This window comes from Seriola aureovittata, chromosome 19 (assembly GCF_021018895.1).
Source record: "Seriola aureovittata isolate HTS-2021-v1 ecotype China chromosome 19, ASM2101889v1, whole genome shotgun sequence".
Lineage (NCBI taxonomy): Eukaryota > Metazoa > Chordata > Actinopteri > Carangiformes > Carangidae > Seriola > Seriola aureovittata.
The window spans coordinates 7,773,948-7,793,665 of NC_079382.1; the positions used below are offsets into that span (position 1 = coordinate 7,773,948).

Sequence of the window (19,718 nt, forward strand, 5' to 3'; positions counted from 1 at the left end):
ATCGCAATCATGCTCCACGATAAGACGTGTTGTGGTAAGATTTCAAACGTCTGTTAATTTGTAACATCAAATGAGTTGTCAATGTACACCAGGCTAAATCTAATTTGACTGAATCCAGCTCTGCAGTTGTTTCCACCGCTGTAAAAAAAAAAAAAAAAAAAAAGCTCAATTTTTGTTGTGACTTTTTGTCAAAGTGATTCCAGTGTGTGGTCATTTTAAAGGCAGGGGTTTATTTAATATTATACTCATTCATTTTAATGAATAGAAAGATCATGAGGGTAGCCATTAGCAGGAAAACCTAAGCTGTACTCAAATAATATGACATTGAAAGGACACTTAAGACATCATTGTGGTTGAGTTCATTATATATCTGTGACGCTCTTGCCCCAGACCGTATACGAGCTGATGCACGCACATCGCGTTGAATTCATTTCAGATGCTCTGACATCAGACCTTCATCAAGTGTCTGCCTCCCTGTGTGTTCAACTCTTCTAATGCCAGCAACTAAATGTGATGGTCAAAGGTTCCAGGTATCAAGATGGTGTGATACAAAGCAGATGTGTGCAGTACTGTGACTTAAAAACTGTCAAGTAAATGAGTTTCTTCACAAATGAAACGGTTCAATCTCCATGTTTAAACAAAGGTTAACAGTGCATGAACTCCTGACCCTTCATAGCATTTTTCACTCGACCTTTCCTTCCTTTCAGACGAGCAAAAATTGACACTCATTTCCATACGTAGGGAAATGCTTTAAATGTGTAAACGTTAAGTAGTCCATCAGAGGATTCAGCTGCTGCCAGTCAGGACAAGATAACCTCAGTACAATGGGCTATACTGATACGGTCTATTGAGTGTAACGGAGTGTGTTCTGGTCACACAAAAGGCTTTAATTGTTACCCATTTTACAGCCATTACTCAAGATGAGATTAGTGTAAAATCTGTATGAAGTGTAAGTAGAAAAATACAAAAGCCAATTGTGTCAAAACAAGGTAAATTGTTTTTTTGTTTTTTTTAGATGAACATGTAATTTCTCTTCATGGTACAAGTGATGTTTCTTCCTGAGAGATGGTGTTTGATTTTCATTTACATAAAAAAAGCCAAATGCTCTCTCAAGAACATGAAAAGCCTCTGGTTTTAGCTGACTGACTGTGATAAATGCTTGTAGATTTTATTGGTTTCAAAGGCCACATGATTTTTCACATTTTCAACTTTTGACTGAAGTAAGAGGACAACCAGTGTTTCAAAAATCATCCATGAGAAAAATATATTGCAATTAAAAAAGGAATACAATATTTACAGGTTATTTTTTTATAGATATAATACATGGCTAACAGCTTTTATCTTGATTGCTTGTGACACATCAGGCTTATGCATATTATTGAACTAATTCCCCAAATTACAGATCATTACTCACTATACAAACACATACTAAAACAAAACATAAAGTGCTACTGTAGATGTTTTTCACTGAGTTAGTGACAAAAAAAACAAACGATCTAAAAGAGGAAATATTCACCAAACTAGCTCTTAATAAAAATGGGAAGGACAAATGTTAACTTTTACACTTTATAGAGTTAATGATGCAGTGTGATGTCTGATCCTATTCAGGATACAGATATTTAACTTACACTGTAAGGCTTAACATATTCAATTAATGTAATCTGTACAATTTTATTTTTATTTGCATAAAACAGATTAGTAATAAATGACTTCAACATAATTTGAATAAATCTTAATATCATGCTTCTGACAAGAAATAAACATGAATGTAGGTGAGATTCATAGAAGAAAACACCAAAAATGATTGTGGGAGTTAGCATAAATTCTATTCATACATTCAGCAGGTCACTTAATGCTTTCTCTTATATCTTCATAGCAGAAAACAGCCTGTCTCTATAGTATGAAAGAAGTCCACTGAGTTGTGTGCTAACATACAGAAAAGAGCAGCTTCAAGTGTTTAACGGTCTCTCTGGTCCTTTGGATTTACACACAGGCACATTTGGTGAGGCTATGACCTATGTAACTTGTTCACACAAATAAACAGAGAGCAGGATAGAGAAACTCCTCTAGATAAGACTGGGTGGATGATGCTGGGAGAGATACAGCTGCCTCAGAGAGGTGTGAGGTTTCAGTGTGAGACTAACTGAGGTTAAACATCCGTGTGCATTGGCTTTTGTAGCGACAGGAAGATATGAGAACTATTCATATTCAAGCTCTGGTTCCAGTTCCTTTTCTATATCAATCCAGGAGCGTTTCTTGGCACTGGGGAAGTCCTTTCCCAAAGCTCCTCGCGTTAATGGCCGAGATGTTTTTATATTTCCAGGCAAGGTGGATGCTGCGGGGTCTGCGTTAGGTTTCATATCACGGCTTTTAAAATGGCACAAGGGTCTGACAGGACTGTCCTCGTTGGATTTAGACGGACTGCTTTCTTCTCCTGCAACCAGCCGCCACGAGTGAGCTCTGCTCTTCTTCGGAGGCCTTCCTCTGCCTCGTTTCACGGGAACAGGGTTATCTGCTACGCCACTGACCATTACTGGGGTGTCCTCAGCTCGTGTCTCGGTCACTTCCAAAGATTTTTTTTCACTTTGTCTCCGTTCAACCAGAATAACTGCTTCACTTACACTTTTCCTGGTCTCTTCTACCACAGTACGTTTTTCGTTTCCACTAACAGGGGGAAGAGGGTTCTTTCGAGGCCTTCCCCTGCGGCGCCGGACTACAGTAGGGCTAGGAGCTGGTTCATCCTTTGCTGAAGGAGGAACCTGACCAACACGGTTAAAACTCAAGCAGGCAGCTGCCTGTGCCGTGTTCAAACCTGCGACCGTGCCCCCCTCCTGTCTGTTCTCTACATCAGCAGAAGGCCGATGGTTTGATTTGTTAATGAAGGCAGGCCCGGACAGGGGGGCTGTTGTACGTGAACGCTTTGGATCAGAATTTGAAGGTGTAGTTTTGTCCTCCCCCAAAATACGGCTGCTTTCTGAGTCGGAGGGGTGGTCAGATGCAGAAAAGCTGTTATCCTGGTTCTTGGAGGCCTCGTCACAACGCTGCATGTTAGCTGAAGTGCTAACCTCGCCTTTTTCTCCCTTCTGCTTGGCTTCCATAAACATGAGTGTGTAGAAGCCTTGACTAACTGTGAGAAGATAAAAAAAATATGTATTTAATATTATAATAACAAATTTAAATTGAAGGAATTAAAATGAGGGTGTGGTGAGTACTCAACTTACGTGGTTTCAGAGATGAGGGAAGTATGAGTCTGCCGGTCTTAGAGCGAATCAGAGGAAGAGTAAATGGCTGTGGAGGGGGAGCAGAGGGGCTTTGGGAATTGGGTGTTGAGGACACGGGTGAGGTTCCATCCTGAGCTGCCGTGACCTGAGGGGAAGCTGGAACTGTTGGGACCTGAGACTGGGTGTCTTGGGCTGGAGCTCCAGGCGCTTCCTGCTGGTCCTCAAACTTGGACGTGTGGGTGGGAAGGGGCACGGGCGTCTGTGCACTGGATTGAGCCCTGTGTACATTAGGCTGAAGCAGAGACATCACCTGGTGTACATTGTTTTGGGCTGCAGATGAAGCCATGAGGAAGTCAGGCTGTAACAGGGGCATGGGCTTTGACATGGACTGGGGATTTTTGGCTTGTAGGAGAGCCGCTCTGGACTGGAGTAGATGGGAAAAGATAGGCCTCCATTTCATTGTCTTCTCTCTCATTTTCTGCCTCTGGCAGATATCCCTCAGCTTGTTTTTAATCAGGTTCTCAGACTTTCCTAAAAAGGTCACATTTCACACAGAACAAGTTTCAGTGAAGGCAGCTTCATACACTGTGCACACACATCACTTATTCTGTTAATCAAGACATGAGCAGCTGCATTTTATTTATTCAATCCAAAATTTCAACATGCAGCAACAGAAACTGTTCATACCAGACAAAATAGAAAGCTCCTTCACATAGACAGACTGCATCTCAGTCAGCTTCCTCTTCTTCTCCTCCAGACATCTGGAGGTCTCAACCAGGTTTTGGATTTCCTTTAGAGCCTGCAAGCACAAGGAAAACCCACAGAAGATGGTGACACACAGCTGTGAATGGATCATCTGGTCAATGTTGATCTGGTATAAATACTGAAAGTGGGCAAACAGTTTATTTGTAAGACTGTTTGTTTGATCTACATTACAAATACAATTATCTGTAATGCACCAACTTTGTGGTGAATAATTGAATCTGCATTGAATCACAAACTTCATGTGAACACTGGAGGGCTTCATGTAAAACTGTTTCCATTGCCAATCACAGCAACTACTGCAACAACTGTTTTTACAGATTGATTGAAAAATGACTGGCAATTTTTCACCTTTGAAAACATTATATCAAGAGTTCGTGTTTGTGTGTGAAGGATTTAAGTAATTTGGACGGCACTTCACGTTTGCATGTAGAGTATGCACAACTTAAACCAGAAGTGGTAAATAAAACTAAAAAGTTCTGAGATTTACTGAACAACTATTTTGCAAAGGTTTGCATGTAAATGAACTTGCAGCAGCACAAATTCAATTCTCTGGCACTGATCACAACAGTCATAATTATTCATAATTATCCGTCATAATTAAGTCCCTGGAAACTTGTAGTCTTTACTAGGCAATTCCTCTGACTGATGAGCTGCAACAGTTTTGGTGATTTCAGATGACGGATTTTCAGAAAATGCTGTTTTGTCTGTGCTCTTCTTAGTGGTTTGAAGTGTGAGGGGATTAATGGGAAACAGGTGACGTTATGTATTTTTGAGAACCAATCATACAATATTTGAATTAAAATATGACAGATGTAGGGTTGTTTGCTCATGTTGGTAGACCACTGCTAATCACATCTGATCAGACCTCACCCACACAGTCCTGATGAAGCAGGTTACCTTAAATTTGTTAAACTTAATCATTAAACAATTGGAATTAATAAATAATATGTAATAAACAATGTTTTTGTAAACTTAAAATAGGATTGTTCCTCCTTCAGTCATGAATATTTAATGTTACAGAAAAAAACATTAACTAACATTTGAGTTTTCAAGAGCCTTAAAGCACCTACCCACTCTATTATAATGACTTCAGTGGCCAATTTCTAAAGCTGCTTACAGCACTGCACATATTTGGAGACTCATAGGGATATACAGCTAAGATAAAATATAATTTCTCTTCCTGCTTTTCCAAGTAGGAAAAACAAGTTTTCTAGCATCTTGTTGCCGACCATAATGTAAAAAAATACAACTGTCTGAGGATGATGTGGGACTGACCAGTGAGAGGAGGCGGAGCCTGGGGGCCCTGGGGTCACTCCGGAGGACAGTCTGGAGTTTGTCGAAGAGGTCCCGCTGTTCAGAGCGTCTTTGCCGTTCTAGCACTGTGTGGTTCTTTCGCCTCTTTTTGTCCTTGGCATCACCTTCTTCGTTGTCCATTTGATCCTGGTATGGAGATACAGTGGAGGTGATAAGCAACACATTCAACACAGATATTGTCCTTTACTTTAAAACACACATTTTATAACATAAACCCAATGAACCTTTCCAAGTTTAGCGAGATAAAATGATTAAATATGATGTCAATATTGGCTCTGCCAAAGTAATTTTAAAAATGGAGGGTTGCTGTACCTGGATCCTGAGGTCCCTCGCTGATCCAAAATCATCACTGGAATCTCTGAAGGGAAAGAAGAGAACAACACATACAAAACTTCAGAGCCACATTCAAACTTTACTTTTTCCATACAATTCACATCGTTATACATCCTTTCATTCACAAGCACACACACATGTATTACCGTGACTCCTGTAATGTTTTCCTAACAGCTTCCCTCATTTTGGCAATTGCCATTTCTTGTCTTGCTTCCTCCACAGTCTCGATATCCACTGGCTCCTCCTGAAGAAAACAACATTCAGAGTGCAGTTTTAAAGCTATAACAATGACTACAATCATAACAACCACAGGATCAGATATGCAGAGTTATTGTTTATGCAATATCATTCACACATTTTATTTATACTAATATTCAATTGAAAAGAAAAACAAAATAAATGTTTATTCCTTAAACTTACATCTTCGTCACCACAGTAGTCTGATGAGTCAGAGCTTAAGTCCTCTGACGCGATATCCAGGTTTGACTCAACCTGCCTACTGTTGGCTTCATCACTCTCATCTGAAGGCATCTTCTCATCACATATCAGCTCAGACGAGTGGCCAGGCTCCACTGATATGCTGTTGGACAGGTCTTTACCTTCATTAAGAGTGTCCAAACCATGCCAATTAGCATCCACATTAGCAGCTAAGTGGCCAAAATTAAACAAAGCATCTCTTTGTGGCGGGGCTTTATCCACAGCAGCTATGTCTGAGGTGTTCACAGTTTCTGGTTGTTGTGCAGCTCCATCAGCTCCAGGTTTTGGGAGTTGAATGAGAGTGAAGCCCCCAGGCAAGGCAACTCCTGGTAGGTTCTGGGCCCCTGTGCTCTGGTTGGTTGGAGGGCAGATCCTGAATGAATAGGTCCCACTCTGTCCCAGGAAGCTGGGGGTTTTCAGCGAGGGGGAGACTGTCAGCGAAACAGGCGAGGACGTGGAGCTGTGCTGGAAGGGACTGACCAAGCTGAGTTGGCTCGAGATGAATGACTGGACAGGGTTAATGATGGAGGAGTTTTGTGAATGCTGTGGCAATGTGGTGAATCCTTTTCTCCAGGAGTCAGGCTGGAAGTGAACTAAAAGTAAAAAAATTGCAGAGAAGACAAGGCAATAATTATCCTGCTTAGTTATTACAAAGTTAGAAATCAAAAGAATGTCAACCTTGAAAGCCAAATCCTTACATTCCCTAATATTTGGAATTATGACTATTTGCAGTGTTTAACTTAATGTTAATAAAACTGAAACGCTGCTTTTTCCCCACTCTGTGTTTAGACCAGTAACTGATTTATTAAGTATAAAATTTAAAAAAGTCAGACTCAAGATAGTGTTCATTTATGTCATCCACCTGCTTGATGACAAAAACTAGATTTGCAAACAGTACATTTAAGTGGTGGTACTCTTATTTCCACTGAAGATGTCAATATCCTGCAGTAGCCACAGAGGTGTGTGTGTGTGTGTGTGTGTGTGTGTGTGTGTGTGTGTGTGTGTGTGTGTGTGTGTGTGTGTGTGTGTGTGTGTGTGTGTGTGTGTGTGTGTGTGTGTGTGTGTGTGTGTGTGTGTGTGTGTGTATGTGTGTTCTCTACTTGATTACTCTTCCTTCCTTTGGGAGGCAATCAGTTTAAAACTAAGTGCCTGTGCTATGGTCCAGGAACAGAGACAATCATACCTGGTGCTTGTGTTGGTGTCTTCAGATCAGTGGTTCTCCTTGCACTGACAATTGGAGGGACCACTGTGCCTGCAGCCTTTATGCGCAGAGTACCAGGAGTGTCATTTTTTTGCATAGACTGCGGTTTCTTAGAGACTTTATGAACAGTGTCGACAAGAGTATGCAGTCGGCCTGTGACATATGCTGCAAGGCGGTTAGCTGGATGTAGAGATCCCATGTTCCCCAGCAACAGTCTTGCCTGATTGTAGCATTTGCCATTTACCTGTAAAAGAGGAAATATGTGGTGTTACTCAATAATGTTAAAGCTCACATTTTCAACCACATACACTTTCCCCACACATTATCAATGCCATCAGTCATGTATTACTAGGTGTTGTTCCAAACCTGATGAAACTATATTAAAAGTGTTATAAATAAATGGCATTTCCTCGAGCCTGACCTGTATAAGTCCATTTACTTGGCAGCCAACAGGTTTGGTCCTGGCTCTCAGTCTGCCGGCAGGTAGAACTCCACTTAGGAAGGGTGTGACTCCAAACTGCATCTCTGACTCTTCAGTTTGACCATCTTCCGCCTCTGCATTGATGTCTCCATCAAAGCTTTTATTGGCAACCTTTTCATCATCACTGTCATCAAATTCATCCTCCTCATAATCACTGGCTTTTGATGGTTTACTGATGTGTACCTAGAGGAACATAAAATACAGCTTATAATATTCAGAAACTGGCCTATTTTGGACCAGCTGTTCTTTGTAACTGGTCATGTGAATAGCTGAGAAGTGAAGGTAATAAGACAGTAAGTTAAAGTGAAAAAAACACCCTAACTATTCAGAAGGCCAGGACAACTACAAAATGTTCCTACTACTGATGAAACAGCTATAACTTTTCAAATATCACAACATACAGTAGATACTGGACTTCAATCACATCAATACAACACAAGTGCACTACTCTTCAGAGGCCTACCCTATAGGTGACAATGGAGCCACTGGGCTTCTGCATGAAGATCTTGGCAACTGGGAAGATGCGGTAAGGTCCTATGTAGAAACGCTGACACAACCGATTCCGATTCATGCGTCGACATAAAGCTTCAAGGACCATTTTGTGGTCCTTGTCCCAATGGCACGCTGACTGGATCTGTATTTGTTTCCTTGCTTCTGTTTCACTGGCTGTGGATTCCTGACAGGCCATGTCTGCTGAGGGACACAAGGACATATAGTTATGTGTAGCAACAAATGCCTTCAGTATCATATAGTCTGGTATATCTATCCAACACAAAGGGCAAGACATAGAGATTTAATAAAATGTTGCCTATTTTTCAGTGACAAATGGAACTTTTACAGCACAAAGAACATTACATTATGTCTGAAATGCACCTTGTCAGTTTCTTTACCTGCTTTTTTAGTCTTTACAGTTCTGTAGTAGTGTCTTGGCTGGTTGTCAGTCATCTTCTGCAGTTTTGTATTGGTGCTTGGTGTAGAAATATTAGGGATCTTTGGCTCTATGGTAACTTCAGGAGGAGGCTTGCTGTTGAACTCTCTAACACGTGCACATGTCATCATGCTCTCCAAATATTTATACACTGGATCCTTGTCCTCCTCTCTTATCTGAAATGATCAATTTTAATTTTTTTTTTCATTTTAAAGAAAAGGGACAAAAGAGAGGGGAAAAAAAGATAAGCACATTTTTTTACACCTAAAACATAAAACAAGACAAACAAAAACTAAAGTATAGCTCTCATATCTTACACTCTACTAAATAATTTGCCATGTTTACAAGTGTGTAATGAATAAATCAAAAACTAGATAGGAAAAGCCTCAGTTAAATCCAAGAAGAGAAAAATTTTATTTTACCGGTGGTGCTGGACGAGGTACACTGGTGCGTTTTGGGGGTTTTGACGGGACCAAACACTGAGAACTTTTGGGGGCGTAGATTGGCTCTGGATCCACATCATGAATATTGCGGTTCCACAGTTTTTTTATGTGGGAGCCCGGGTGAGGTTGGACCGCATTCTCTATATTAGTCATAGCTGGGGAGGGATAAAAGCATCTCATTAACACTTCTGAGTTACTGATGGTTGTGGCCAAACTGAGCTGGAAACAGAAGCTAAAACCAGAAAAAAAAAAATCCAAATATTTCAAATGGTATTTAAAATGTGATCTCTGTCAAAGATCAAATTAATTCACTGCCCTACACGTTGAAATCATCATTGTAGAGAAATGGAACAACATACATAAATTATCTAAAAATAACTTAAATCTTACAGTAAACAGGTTGGATCTGTTGTTCCCTCTCCCCCATAGAAATCTGCTTGGTGATCTTGCGTTTGAAGCAGGCACATCCAAACATGCACTCAGGCCGACGGCAGTGGAGTGGACCTCTGTTCAGATGCTGGAGACTGGAGCACACACAACCCAGTCTGCAGAACTCCTGACCACATTCAGGTCCCCCAACTTTATACTTTAGATACTTGGAAGATTTCAAGACCTGACCAGGCAACGTCTGAATAAAAGGAAAGGAGAAGAGAGACAACACTTATGATATCCGAATTACTTTCAAAGTATTTTCAATCACAATGGACACAATCCATCATTAATATCAAATGACACTGTACATCATACACAGACACACACAGATTATTTGCACAGTATGCTGCATACCTGTTTTGTCAGGATTACAGACAGAGCCGCTGACAGCCTGTCTGGAGTCAGGTGTGTTCTGCTCACACCCTGGCTCAGGGCTGCAATCTCCATCTGCAACAGTTTGAACTGGACCTTAGTGAGACCTGTGGGTCTGTGTGCCATCCCTTGGTTCTGCCCATAGTTCATTGCTGGTCTCTGGCCGACCCCTGGCTGGTATGTAGATGATCTGAAGAGAGAGAGGGGCAGAAATTAGCAGATTAGTGTTGTACATTTTTAATTAATCTGTTTGTATCATGTGCTTCTTCATAACCACAAAGCTCATGTTGTCCAGAACTTCCGAGGTGGACTACAACAAAAATACTGTAGCTGCAGATTTGAAAAAAAAAAACAAAGTCCAAAGCTTATATTTAGTGCAAAGTAGTCTGTGGCCAAACATGCCCCGTCAATTCTGTGTTTTGGTCTGATGTGTGGGTTGTAGTTGAGTGGTAAAACAAGGGGTTATAAGGCTGGGAGAATGAAGCAGGGAAGTTTTGATGGAAAGATGTTTTTATTATGTAAAAAGAATGTGCTACTTGAGAAAGACTGGGTTCTTAAAATGCATAATGTGCAAGTCTCTTCAAAGTAAGCATGTTCAAATTGTCGGTGGCATCATGTCCACATAAAATTCAGACACATGGCAAAATCAAGACATTAACTCTGTGGTAACCATTTCCCAAAATTACAGATTGAGCCTTTGAAAATAACAAAATACACACAGCAAAAGCAAGGCAATTACAATAAAAAATAATATGTGGAAACTAACTGCTTAACTAAATGTGTAAATAATTTTTTTGAGTTGTTATTTGGGATTAAGTTTCCCTTTCCTCTAGCCATTGCTATAATATCTCTGTGCGATTACCAATAAATATATAATGTGATCAATTATTTACTTTGACTCTTTAAGGAAAAGAACTAAATAAAAAAAAACTAAAAAAACTCTGAGGTTTAAAAAGTTGAGAATCTAAAAATTAAGATGTTACTAACATGCTCTTGCTTACCTCTGTGAATCAGCATTTTCACTAACTGACATCAGAGCTCCTGGCTGTGTATGTGAAGATGTTGATTGTTGCATGGACTGAACTTCTGCTCGAACAGGTGTTGCAGGGCTGGCCAGAGGAGGAGCCGGTGACGTCAGGGCAGAGTAAAGGAGGGGCTTGTGGGAAAGGGGACATGGTCTGTTGGCCCCCACTGGGAATCTGGAAGCAGCATTTCGGTGCTTAAGTGCACTGTCCAGGGTCTTTACGTAGCTGGAGCTTTTAGCAGGCAGCTGATAGGCCACTGAGCCCTCTGGGTGTGTGGAGAAGGCAGCAGCCCGTTCACTAATTTGCTGAGCTTCGCTTTCCAAGTACTCATCCAACATATTGCTGCAGAAGGCAGATAGGTTCCTTTGTAATCCTTTTGGAGAGGAAGAATAAAGGGACTTTAATTTATCAACAGGGAATAATGAATCAGACATAAATATATTCCACTGGTTTCAGTTCAGTTAATCTTTTAGTAATTAGAATGACTATACTAATCCCACTGCATGATAAAAGGGACATTACAGATAGTGCAACAAGATGAGCAAACCTCACCATCACAGTCGGAAGGAGATGCTTCTTTGCTTTTTATGAACTTGTTTTTCCATCCTTTTATTTTTGTCATGTCACTTGTCTTTCCTGTCCTTGACATGAAGGGTAATCTCTTATCTGTGAAGGAAACATACTGTGTCAGCCTCCAGTTTAAGGACACAGCACACTAATATTCACAGTGATGGTTTAAATGTTATTGTAGAAACAGATATGATCACCATTTTATTCTCATTGTTAACAAGAAAACTATTTTCATTGAAGAATACAGTGTATTGACTGGTAGAGGACGTCAGTAGAATAGGCGGCCCTTTAATGTGGCCGCGGAAGCATTTCTGCTCAAACTGCTGAAAGAACGTGGTCTGAGTGATCGGATCTCAAGTGTGTCCTCAAAACTTAGAGCTGTCCACCATGGATGTTAATACCAGGTCTGAACAGGGCCTGTGTTCTTATGTATGACCATAACAAGGAGGAAGCTTGCATCCTTTCTTGGAGGACTTTCTGCTTTACGCCAACAAACCTTTGATCAACATTACTTCACTTCTATCCTAATAGAAGAACACAAAGAGAGGAGGGATTCTAAGAACTACACAGTGCCAGACCCCCCGGCATGTTCAATGGTAATTTCTGGCCCACGTGTTTAAAAACACAAGCAGTCCATTTTACAACCATTTCTAGGGCATATTCTTAAACTAAGGACACTTTACAGCCTTGCCTCGTTTCATGCATCTTGAAAGCATACAAGGCTCTAATCTGGCATGACTGACAAACTACAGATGAGGCTTGCAGGAAGTAGGTAATTTATTATCTTATGTCTATTGTAATTTATCCTTCTAAATACATAAGGCTGTCTTGCAAATGTGCTGTCTTATTTTAGGAAAAGGGAGGGGGAGACATAATTCTACTGTGAGAGTTTTTTTTTTTTTTTTTTTTTTTTAAATTGTTATATAAATATGTAAATAAATACTAAAATAATAAATAAATAAAAATCGAAATCCTGATTTCATGGCAAAACACCAGATTTTTTTTTTTTTTTTACTACAAATGCACTCAAGACTTACTTTTTTTTTTTTTTTTTTTAAAACCACTGCTATCCCTATGCACCGTTCTTCCATAGGGATCAGTTTTTGAGCAATGACCCTGCAGTTAGGGGTGCAACACTAGTGAAGAAGTTGAGCCTGAGGTTGCGAAGGGGGCACTCTTTGACCCCTACGTCCACAAACAGTAAGAGTTTAGATCAGCGGTTGCCAGCCTTTTTGCGCCATGGACCGGTTTCGAAAAGACAAATTTCTCATGGCCCGGTTGGCCCAGGAGGGGGACAATAAACGGAAAAATCTTAGGGTTTATTGCTCATTTCCTTATCTTGACAACACTGCCACAATTACAAATTAAGTATACAAGATTATTATATTATATTATTATCTACCTTCATTAAAGCATGCACAAACTGTCAAAGATCAGTCCAACTTACCGCCAAGAGACAGAACCGTGGCATCACCTTGATCTGGTAGTTTGATTGGAGGCAGTGGCAGATGAACCCCGAGATACTGCAGGTCAATGGACTTAGAGGGGTCTATGGAGCTCAACTTCAAGCCCACTACAAAGCAAACAAAAAATGAGTCAAAGAGAGATCATATTCACATTACATTACTTGGTATAGCCAACTCAACCACTGTGTGTTTGTATGAACTCACCTTCCTGCAGCACAGGATGGATGACCTGTTTGTGTTTGAGAACTCTGAGGTCCTGCAGCAGGATAGCCTCCAATTGGGCTATCTTCTCCTCAACAGTCTCTGGGATCACCTCCACTGAAACACCACAGAAATGTTTACAAGGTGACATTTGTGTCATTACTAGGCGAGTAAAATAAAACTAGGTTACAACACAATAATACAGGTTAAACATCCAAAATAATTGCAATCTCTGCACTGCTTACATGTTTGCGTGTGCTGCTTCTGAGTCTTTGGGGAAATTGGAGACACTGGTGCTGAGCTACTGGCTGGCTTGTTCTTGACATGAACCTCAAGAGCTTCCTGTGTAACAAAAGAACATTACAGTCTACATACTTGATAAGACTTTTACCACCGTGCCCTGAAAGTCATTCTGTTACACAACAAATGCCATTTCAGGAATTCAGTCTGAGATGAGATGGATCACTGGAAGAGGTACCACACATGGATTATATGGAAATAAACCCTGTAGAGACATGCTGATATGTGCAGAGCATTCCTTGCAGTAATTTGCAGTGTTATACCTTTGAGGTGAATGACACAAACAGCAGGCCCTCTACATCATCCAGCTCTGGTTGCAAAGCCACAGTCAGTGATGGGCTGTGGACTACCGTGGGAGAGGCAGCAGCAGTTTTCCACTCTTTTCCTCTGGAATTCGCCCAGCGTCTGTTGATCTTCTTCCTTCTTCTGCGGCTCCAAGGTGATGCTCTTGGGGTAGACGTTGAGGAGGTAGGAGTCATGGATATGGCTTTAGGCGTTTGGTTTTCTTCCTTGGGTTTCACAAGTGAACTTTTTTGGACAAGCACAAGCTCACCAAGGGCATGCTTGCCTCTTATACAGGGGACATATGGTTCATCCTTACTGGCAGGGGTAGACATTATCGGCTTCAGGACCAGTCTAGTCTCTTGCACGTTTGAGAGAGGAGCAGGGATGATATGATTCTTCATGCTGTAAGACACATAAAAGGGAATAGTTTATAAGATACTTAACACATAAAAAGTGAAAAGGATTTAATGATGATCTCATTCAAAAATATATTAAATTTGTAATGGCACAGCATGTGGTGATGATATTTTAATAAGCTAATTCCAGCAATTTAATGGACACATATTTCCCTACTTATGCCCATGTACTTATCATTGCATAACATGCTAAAATTTTTTATATATGTGCCTCCAATCCTACACCTCATCCCAAAGTCTCATTTGTGTTTTAAGACAGTAGTAAAACTCCCAACATGGTAATGTAATTCAATACAACAGGCTTACGATAAATACTGATTTTGGTTACGTGGATATTGAATTGCATAGATGTAATTCTTAGTTTTAGTCAAGACTGTGAAACAGGTTTTAGCTGAAATTATTTATTTTTAAATACTTTAATCGGATGTGTTATTTTGTCCCTATTTTTGACTTGGCAGAATTTATTTATTTAAATAATTTTTTTCAATTTAATGTTTAAGTTAATGTGATGACTTTGATTATCTTTATTATAAAAGCTTTCTTCACTTATTACTGCGATTTATTAGTTAAGAGAGGTGAATCTGCAAACATTTTTAACACCAATATAACAAAACAAAAATATAACATCAATATGCATAATGAACATGTTTCAATTGATAATAACAGAAGTTCATTGAATTCAAGCATTCAAACTGGTCTCACATAAAAACTTGTCATCTGTAAGATAAATAGTGTGTTGCAAAGTAACCAAATAAGACAAGAAAACATCCCAAACTTACCTCAGATCAACAGCCCCCTCTTTGCTTTCACTTTGTTCTATAACACAGGACTGAGTGTCTGTCTTGACCAGAGGTCGAGCCTCTGTGGTGACCCTGTTTAGGCGGGGATTGTTCCCGTCCTCCCTGAAGCCTTTTGCAAACGGATTGTGATTAATTTTGAGCTGCGTGATCCGAAAGTTCTGATAAGTGGTCACAGCCATAAATTCAGTCTGTGGAAAAGTAAAGGTCATGCTTTCTGGTCCCATAACCACCGGCTGGTCAGGTGTGGGTACGACCCCATCTGGGACAGGTATCACATGTAGCCTAGGAATGTAGCGATGCATGGAGTGTAGGATTATATGGCCCTCCTGGTCTTGGGTATTATTGGTCAGTTTGAGTTTGTAGAAAGACACCAAGCTACCCATCCAGTCTGAGCCTTTGCAGGATGAGTAATGGTGGGCAAAGGCCCGGACCAGGCCCTGGGTCTGGTGTTCCGCTGGTCCGGTGACCTCCCATTTGGATTTGTTCCAGCGGTACTTGTACTGGTCAGATGGAACTATGGACAGTACCAGACTGTACTGGCGCTCAGGATCTAGGCCAGCCAGGCGATATCGGCAGTAAGGGAACATGCGGCGCCCCTGTTTAGTGAGAATCATCTCAGTTCCACAGCTATAAAACTGCCTCCACACGCTGTTATTCTCCAGAGACACCGTGACGCCTTTGAAGGTCAGTGCAGGAGAAAAGTCATTTTCCAGGTCTGAACTGCCAAATGTGGTAGATGGCAGCTCAGACAACAATGGTAGTGATTCTGAAATGTTGACAAGGCTTGTCCCTGTGCATTTTAAGGAGTCTGACGCTGATGCAATGTGTGAGGTAGCTGGGCTTGTTTCGACAGTCCCTTCAAACGTAGTGGGTGATGTTACAGCAGGCTTGGCTGGGCTGGCTTCAGCAGGTGAAGAGAGAGCCGAGCTGCAGTCATTACTTGCCATGGAGACAGCTCTGTTCTCAATCACTGTCTCACCAGTGAAATTAGCTATAGTGGTAGGGAAAGGAGGCGTTGAAGCAGGGATGGTCGTAGGAGGAGCTGAGGAGGGGACGTTAGTCAAGCTCCCCTTCTCATCCTCCACTGCATGGGGTTCCTCCATGGATGTGAGTTCAGAGTCTGTAGCCGGCATCATCAACGGCTGCCGCTGTTCCACATAATTTGATGCCTAACAGAAAATGATACAATAATAATAGTGTTATGTAGTACAATGATGTTCAATAGGTACAACATACATCACAGAGATACTGATCTAATCAAACAAGACATAAAAATCACAACCAATCAAAAATGTCGACAAAAGTAAATAGAAACAATTAATGCTTATTCAAGAGCAAACACTGACAGAAAAGAACAGCCACAAGAGAAGAATCAAGAAATGTAAACAACCTCTACAACCTACAATGTGAAGCTCAAATGACAATTTTTTCTAATTATTTTTTGGTCTTTGGTCTTCTTATTTTTCCATTAAAACACACATTTACCTAAGGTACACAGGTTCAATACATTATTTGAAAGGAAAAATACACTTCAAGGAGCTACTGAGAGGTGGGCAACTTGCAAATTTACAGCTAGTCGTGGCATCAGCAGTGTTGCAGCATTAGGTGCTACAAATGACAGATCTAGGATATACTTGGCTGATAATAAACATGGTCTTAATTTAAGGTGCGACAATATTTTTTGTGGAATCAACTGAAGGAATGAGATGACTTAAGTCAATATCACAGCATTGTTTTTATATCATACAAAATTAAAGGGCATCCAACCATTGGTCTCTCAGGTTGCTGGCTGTGTGAATGTTTTGTAAGCTGAAGAGCACCTGGGCCATATTTCAGGATATCTGATCTGCATGATTCATAGAACAGCTCTTTGTGTCCAACAGGAATTCCAATAAGAATCAAACCATTGCAGAGCAGTTTTTAGGATAGGCCATACCCTCCTGAAAAATAAATTAGCTACTAATGGAGAAATGATCATTTATTTACAACCCTGGGCCATATGTGGTCCTTCAAACAGCTGGTGATGACTTGTTCTAACATGTATGGATATGCAAAACATGCGTTTATAAAATATATCTAACCCAGACAGATATATAAAAAGCCTGCTTTTTCACTGGGATTATGCAAGGAGTTGAGGAAACTTTTTCTAAAATTAGACTTAAAACGTGGCATCATACAAAGAGTAGGATGTTTTGTTGTGATAACATAGTCTGTAATAGAACAAAATAATAATATTTTGAAACCACCAATGCTGAGCCCCTGGAGAAAACACTACACCTCCACCACCTAGAATCATCATTATATCATATGTGAACGATTCTACTTCTGCTATCACATGCACAAAATTACATCTGTCTTAAGTATTTTTCAGTTCAACAGTTTCTCTAGTCAGTCTGAGAAATGCGGACTTTGCCTTCTTGAAGTGGGCTGCGAGACCCCTTTGGTGTGACTGACCAATAGCCTGTCTGATATCACCCAGCTGAGGACATGGCTGAAATGCTCGGACAGGCCTTTATTTTAAGTACAGATAACTGATTCTAAACGGTGGGTCTGTACATCGTTTGCACCTTTCAAGTCAAATTGAATTCATTTTTATCGACGACAGAGAACAAGCGAAATAGGTAACCTGTATTCTCGTTGTCCTGCCCCCCCCCCGGTTAATTTACTAATCACACAGTCACACCAACACACAGATGCAGGTCTAAAGGTGTTAATCGGCCGAACGACGCCTGAAATGAATTATTACCGGCGTGTTTACGACACAAACTCCCAACTATTCTCCGTATAACTATTTTCCTCCTAAAATACGAAGCCAAGTCAAGAATTTAAGTTGTTTGACAACAGCTTTCTTCCTCACACACCGCAGAGGAAGGAAGGCCGCTCGCTCCACCACTCACCAAGTTGGAAAAGTTGCAGGTTTCACTAACGCCTCACCTTTCAGTGTCGGTTGAATACCTCGTGGCCTACCAGAGAGAAACAATAATAACGTTCACGGTGAAACTCCAACTGTTGCACGTCGTCGTCGCCGTTGAAAGGGCCTCGCTGAATCCTTCGAACATAAACACAAACTGGCAAATGGAGGCCGAGAGCCACGCCAGTGTGCTCGTATCGACCGACCCGAGCGTGCACGCTGTAGAGCCAAAGCGCATGCACAATATCACCCCCCTTCAATGGCGCGTGATTCCCGGGCCGCGAGGGAAGCGGGAGTCCACCATCCCGAAGATTTTTTTTTTTTCGTTTGTTCCCACCTCGAGCGGAGTCCGCGCGCCGGTAAGGACAACTCTCAGCAAGTTTGCGTGAATATGTTTCGGATGTGTAAATCCTGCGCTGAGGGCAAAGACCTGAGACTTTCTCTTCCTTCCTTTGTATTTCCTTCACTTCTTTTACCTTGTCGATTACATTTCCATTCTCACCCTCCGTGGAGCACACACACTCTCCTCTCTGCCCCTCTCTCTCACACACACATACACACACATCCGTGCTCTCGGGCTGTGACGTCACACGTTCACCATGGCGGTTGAGCTCCAGTAGCCAATGCGCAAGCTCCCTGCGGAGGATTTTACCGGCCAGCTTTTTCATCATGGTGTCAGTGGCCTGAAAAAATTGACCAAAACACTCCGTTGATGAAAAAAAGTTTGTTTGTAACACGGAACCACCAGCGTGGCTTCCTTGTTCAAACTGCACTGAGACTATCAAAACTGACCTGTACTGTCTAAATCAATAACTTACTTTACCTTTTCTACAGTATGTTGCAGACAGCGGTGACAACTGTTTCTCTGATAAAGATGGCAGCGACACGTTGTAGTTACAATAATGGAATATTTGTCCAAATAAAACTCTGTTGCATAATAATTAAACAAAACAGCTATTTCTAAATTATAGTTTTCCTATCGTCATGTTTACACAAATATTGTTACACAGGAAGTTGGAGCATGGCGATTGTTGGATAGTGGTTATTTACTGGGTTGCTGTTACCTTTTGGTTTTGAAGCCCAAGACTTCAGATGTAGACTTTAAAAGAAAATACTCAGTAAGTTGTTTAGCCTAAACGTGGCCCAGCCTTATATCACAGAGATTTCATTAAAAATAGAACATACTGACTGATGTAACTAAATGCCTGCACTGTTATTAATCCACAATAATCCAATCTTTAGCAAATTTATACACCCTCTAATTAAATGTATGGCACAGCGAGTGGCCTGCACTGTGTTTTAAAACACGCACTTTCAAGTAACCGTATCACCCCAAAAATGTTGTTTGCCCTTGCGTGATGTTCTAAATATGGTGAGCAAAACATGTTGCTGGAGACAAAATTAACCAACCAAACAAACCATGACATTCTGACTGCAGCTCGAGCTTGGGCTCGACATAAAATGCATTATCATCTCATTTGTTCGAGATTTCTTTTAAAAACCATTTGCAGTGTAAGGAAGATGGCTCTGTGTTCACCACAGTTCTGTAGGTGGGAGGGGGTGGGGTTATGGCCAATTGTTTCATGATCTAAATAATTCAGTAAATAAACCAATAAATGAATAAATGTGGCGAGGGTGTATTACAACTGCCAGATGTGGTTGTAGACATGGATTTAACTCCAAATTACAATTTTAACTTAGTAAGAAATGTCATCTTAGGCGTTTTATATTTCTCACTTGTGACATTAAAATAAACAAACAACACGATTTTTCTTAA

General features: G+C 40.8%; 1 protein-coding gene across 2 annotated transcripts; it reads right to left on the minus strand.

Annotated features, from left to right (window-relative positions):
* Positions 1–1,292: 1,292 nt before the first annotated feature.
* On the minus strand, positions 1,293–18,501 carry magl (MAX dimerization protein MGA-like). 2 transcript variants are annotated; one of them, XM_056405528.1, is made up of 22 exons: positions 17,965–18,501; positions 15,010–16,199; positions 13,793–14,216; positions 13,475–13,571; positions 13,233–13,346; positions 13,010–13,135; positions 11,545–11,658; positions 10,969–11,365; positions 9,950–10,157; positions 9,554–9,791; positions 9,143–9,318; positions 8,683–8,896; positions 8,256–8,482; positions 7,733–7,975; positions 7,294–7,555; positions 6,054–6,703; positions 5,780–5,877; positions 5,613–5,658; positions 5,262–5,426; positions 3,909–4,020; positions 3,222–3,752; positions 1,293–3,127 (listed from the first exon to the last, which is right to left on the minus strand). In XM_056405528.1, the coding sequence occupies exons 2-22, from the start codon at positions 16,164–16,166 to the stop codon at positions 2,199–2,201; spliced, it is 6,528 nt and encodes a 2,175-aa protein (XP_056261503.1). In that variant the 5' UTR covers positions 16,167–16,199; positions 17,965–18,501; the 3' UTR covers positions 1,293–2,198. The 2 variants fall into 2 exon arrangements, with proteins under 2 accessions (XP_056261503.1, XP_056261502.1); XM_056405527.1 differs by having other exon boundaries at positions 8,256–8,485.
* Positions 18,502–19,718: the final 1,217 nt, after the last annotated feature.

What these genes read in the sequence shown, in the direction of transcription:
- magl (XM_056405527.1), bottom strand. Translation starts at nt 16,166, where the DNA reads ATGATGCCGGCTACAGACTCTGAACTCACATCCATGGAGGAACCCCAT. An exon ending in TTGTGTCATTCACCTCAAAG is followed by an intron (nt 13,572 to 13,792) that starts GTATAACACTGC and finishes TTTGTTACACAG; the next exon opens with GAAGCTCTTGAGGTTCATGT. An exon ending in TCCCTCATCTCTGAAACCAC is followed by an intron (nt 3,128 to 3,221) that starts GTAAGTTGAGTA and finishes ATCTTCTCACAG; the next exon opens with TTAGTCAAGGCTTCTACACA.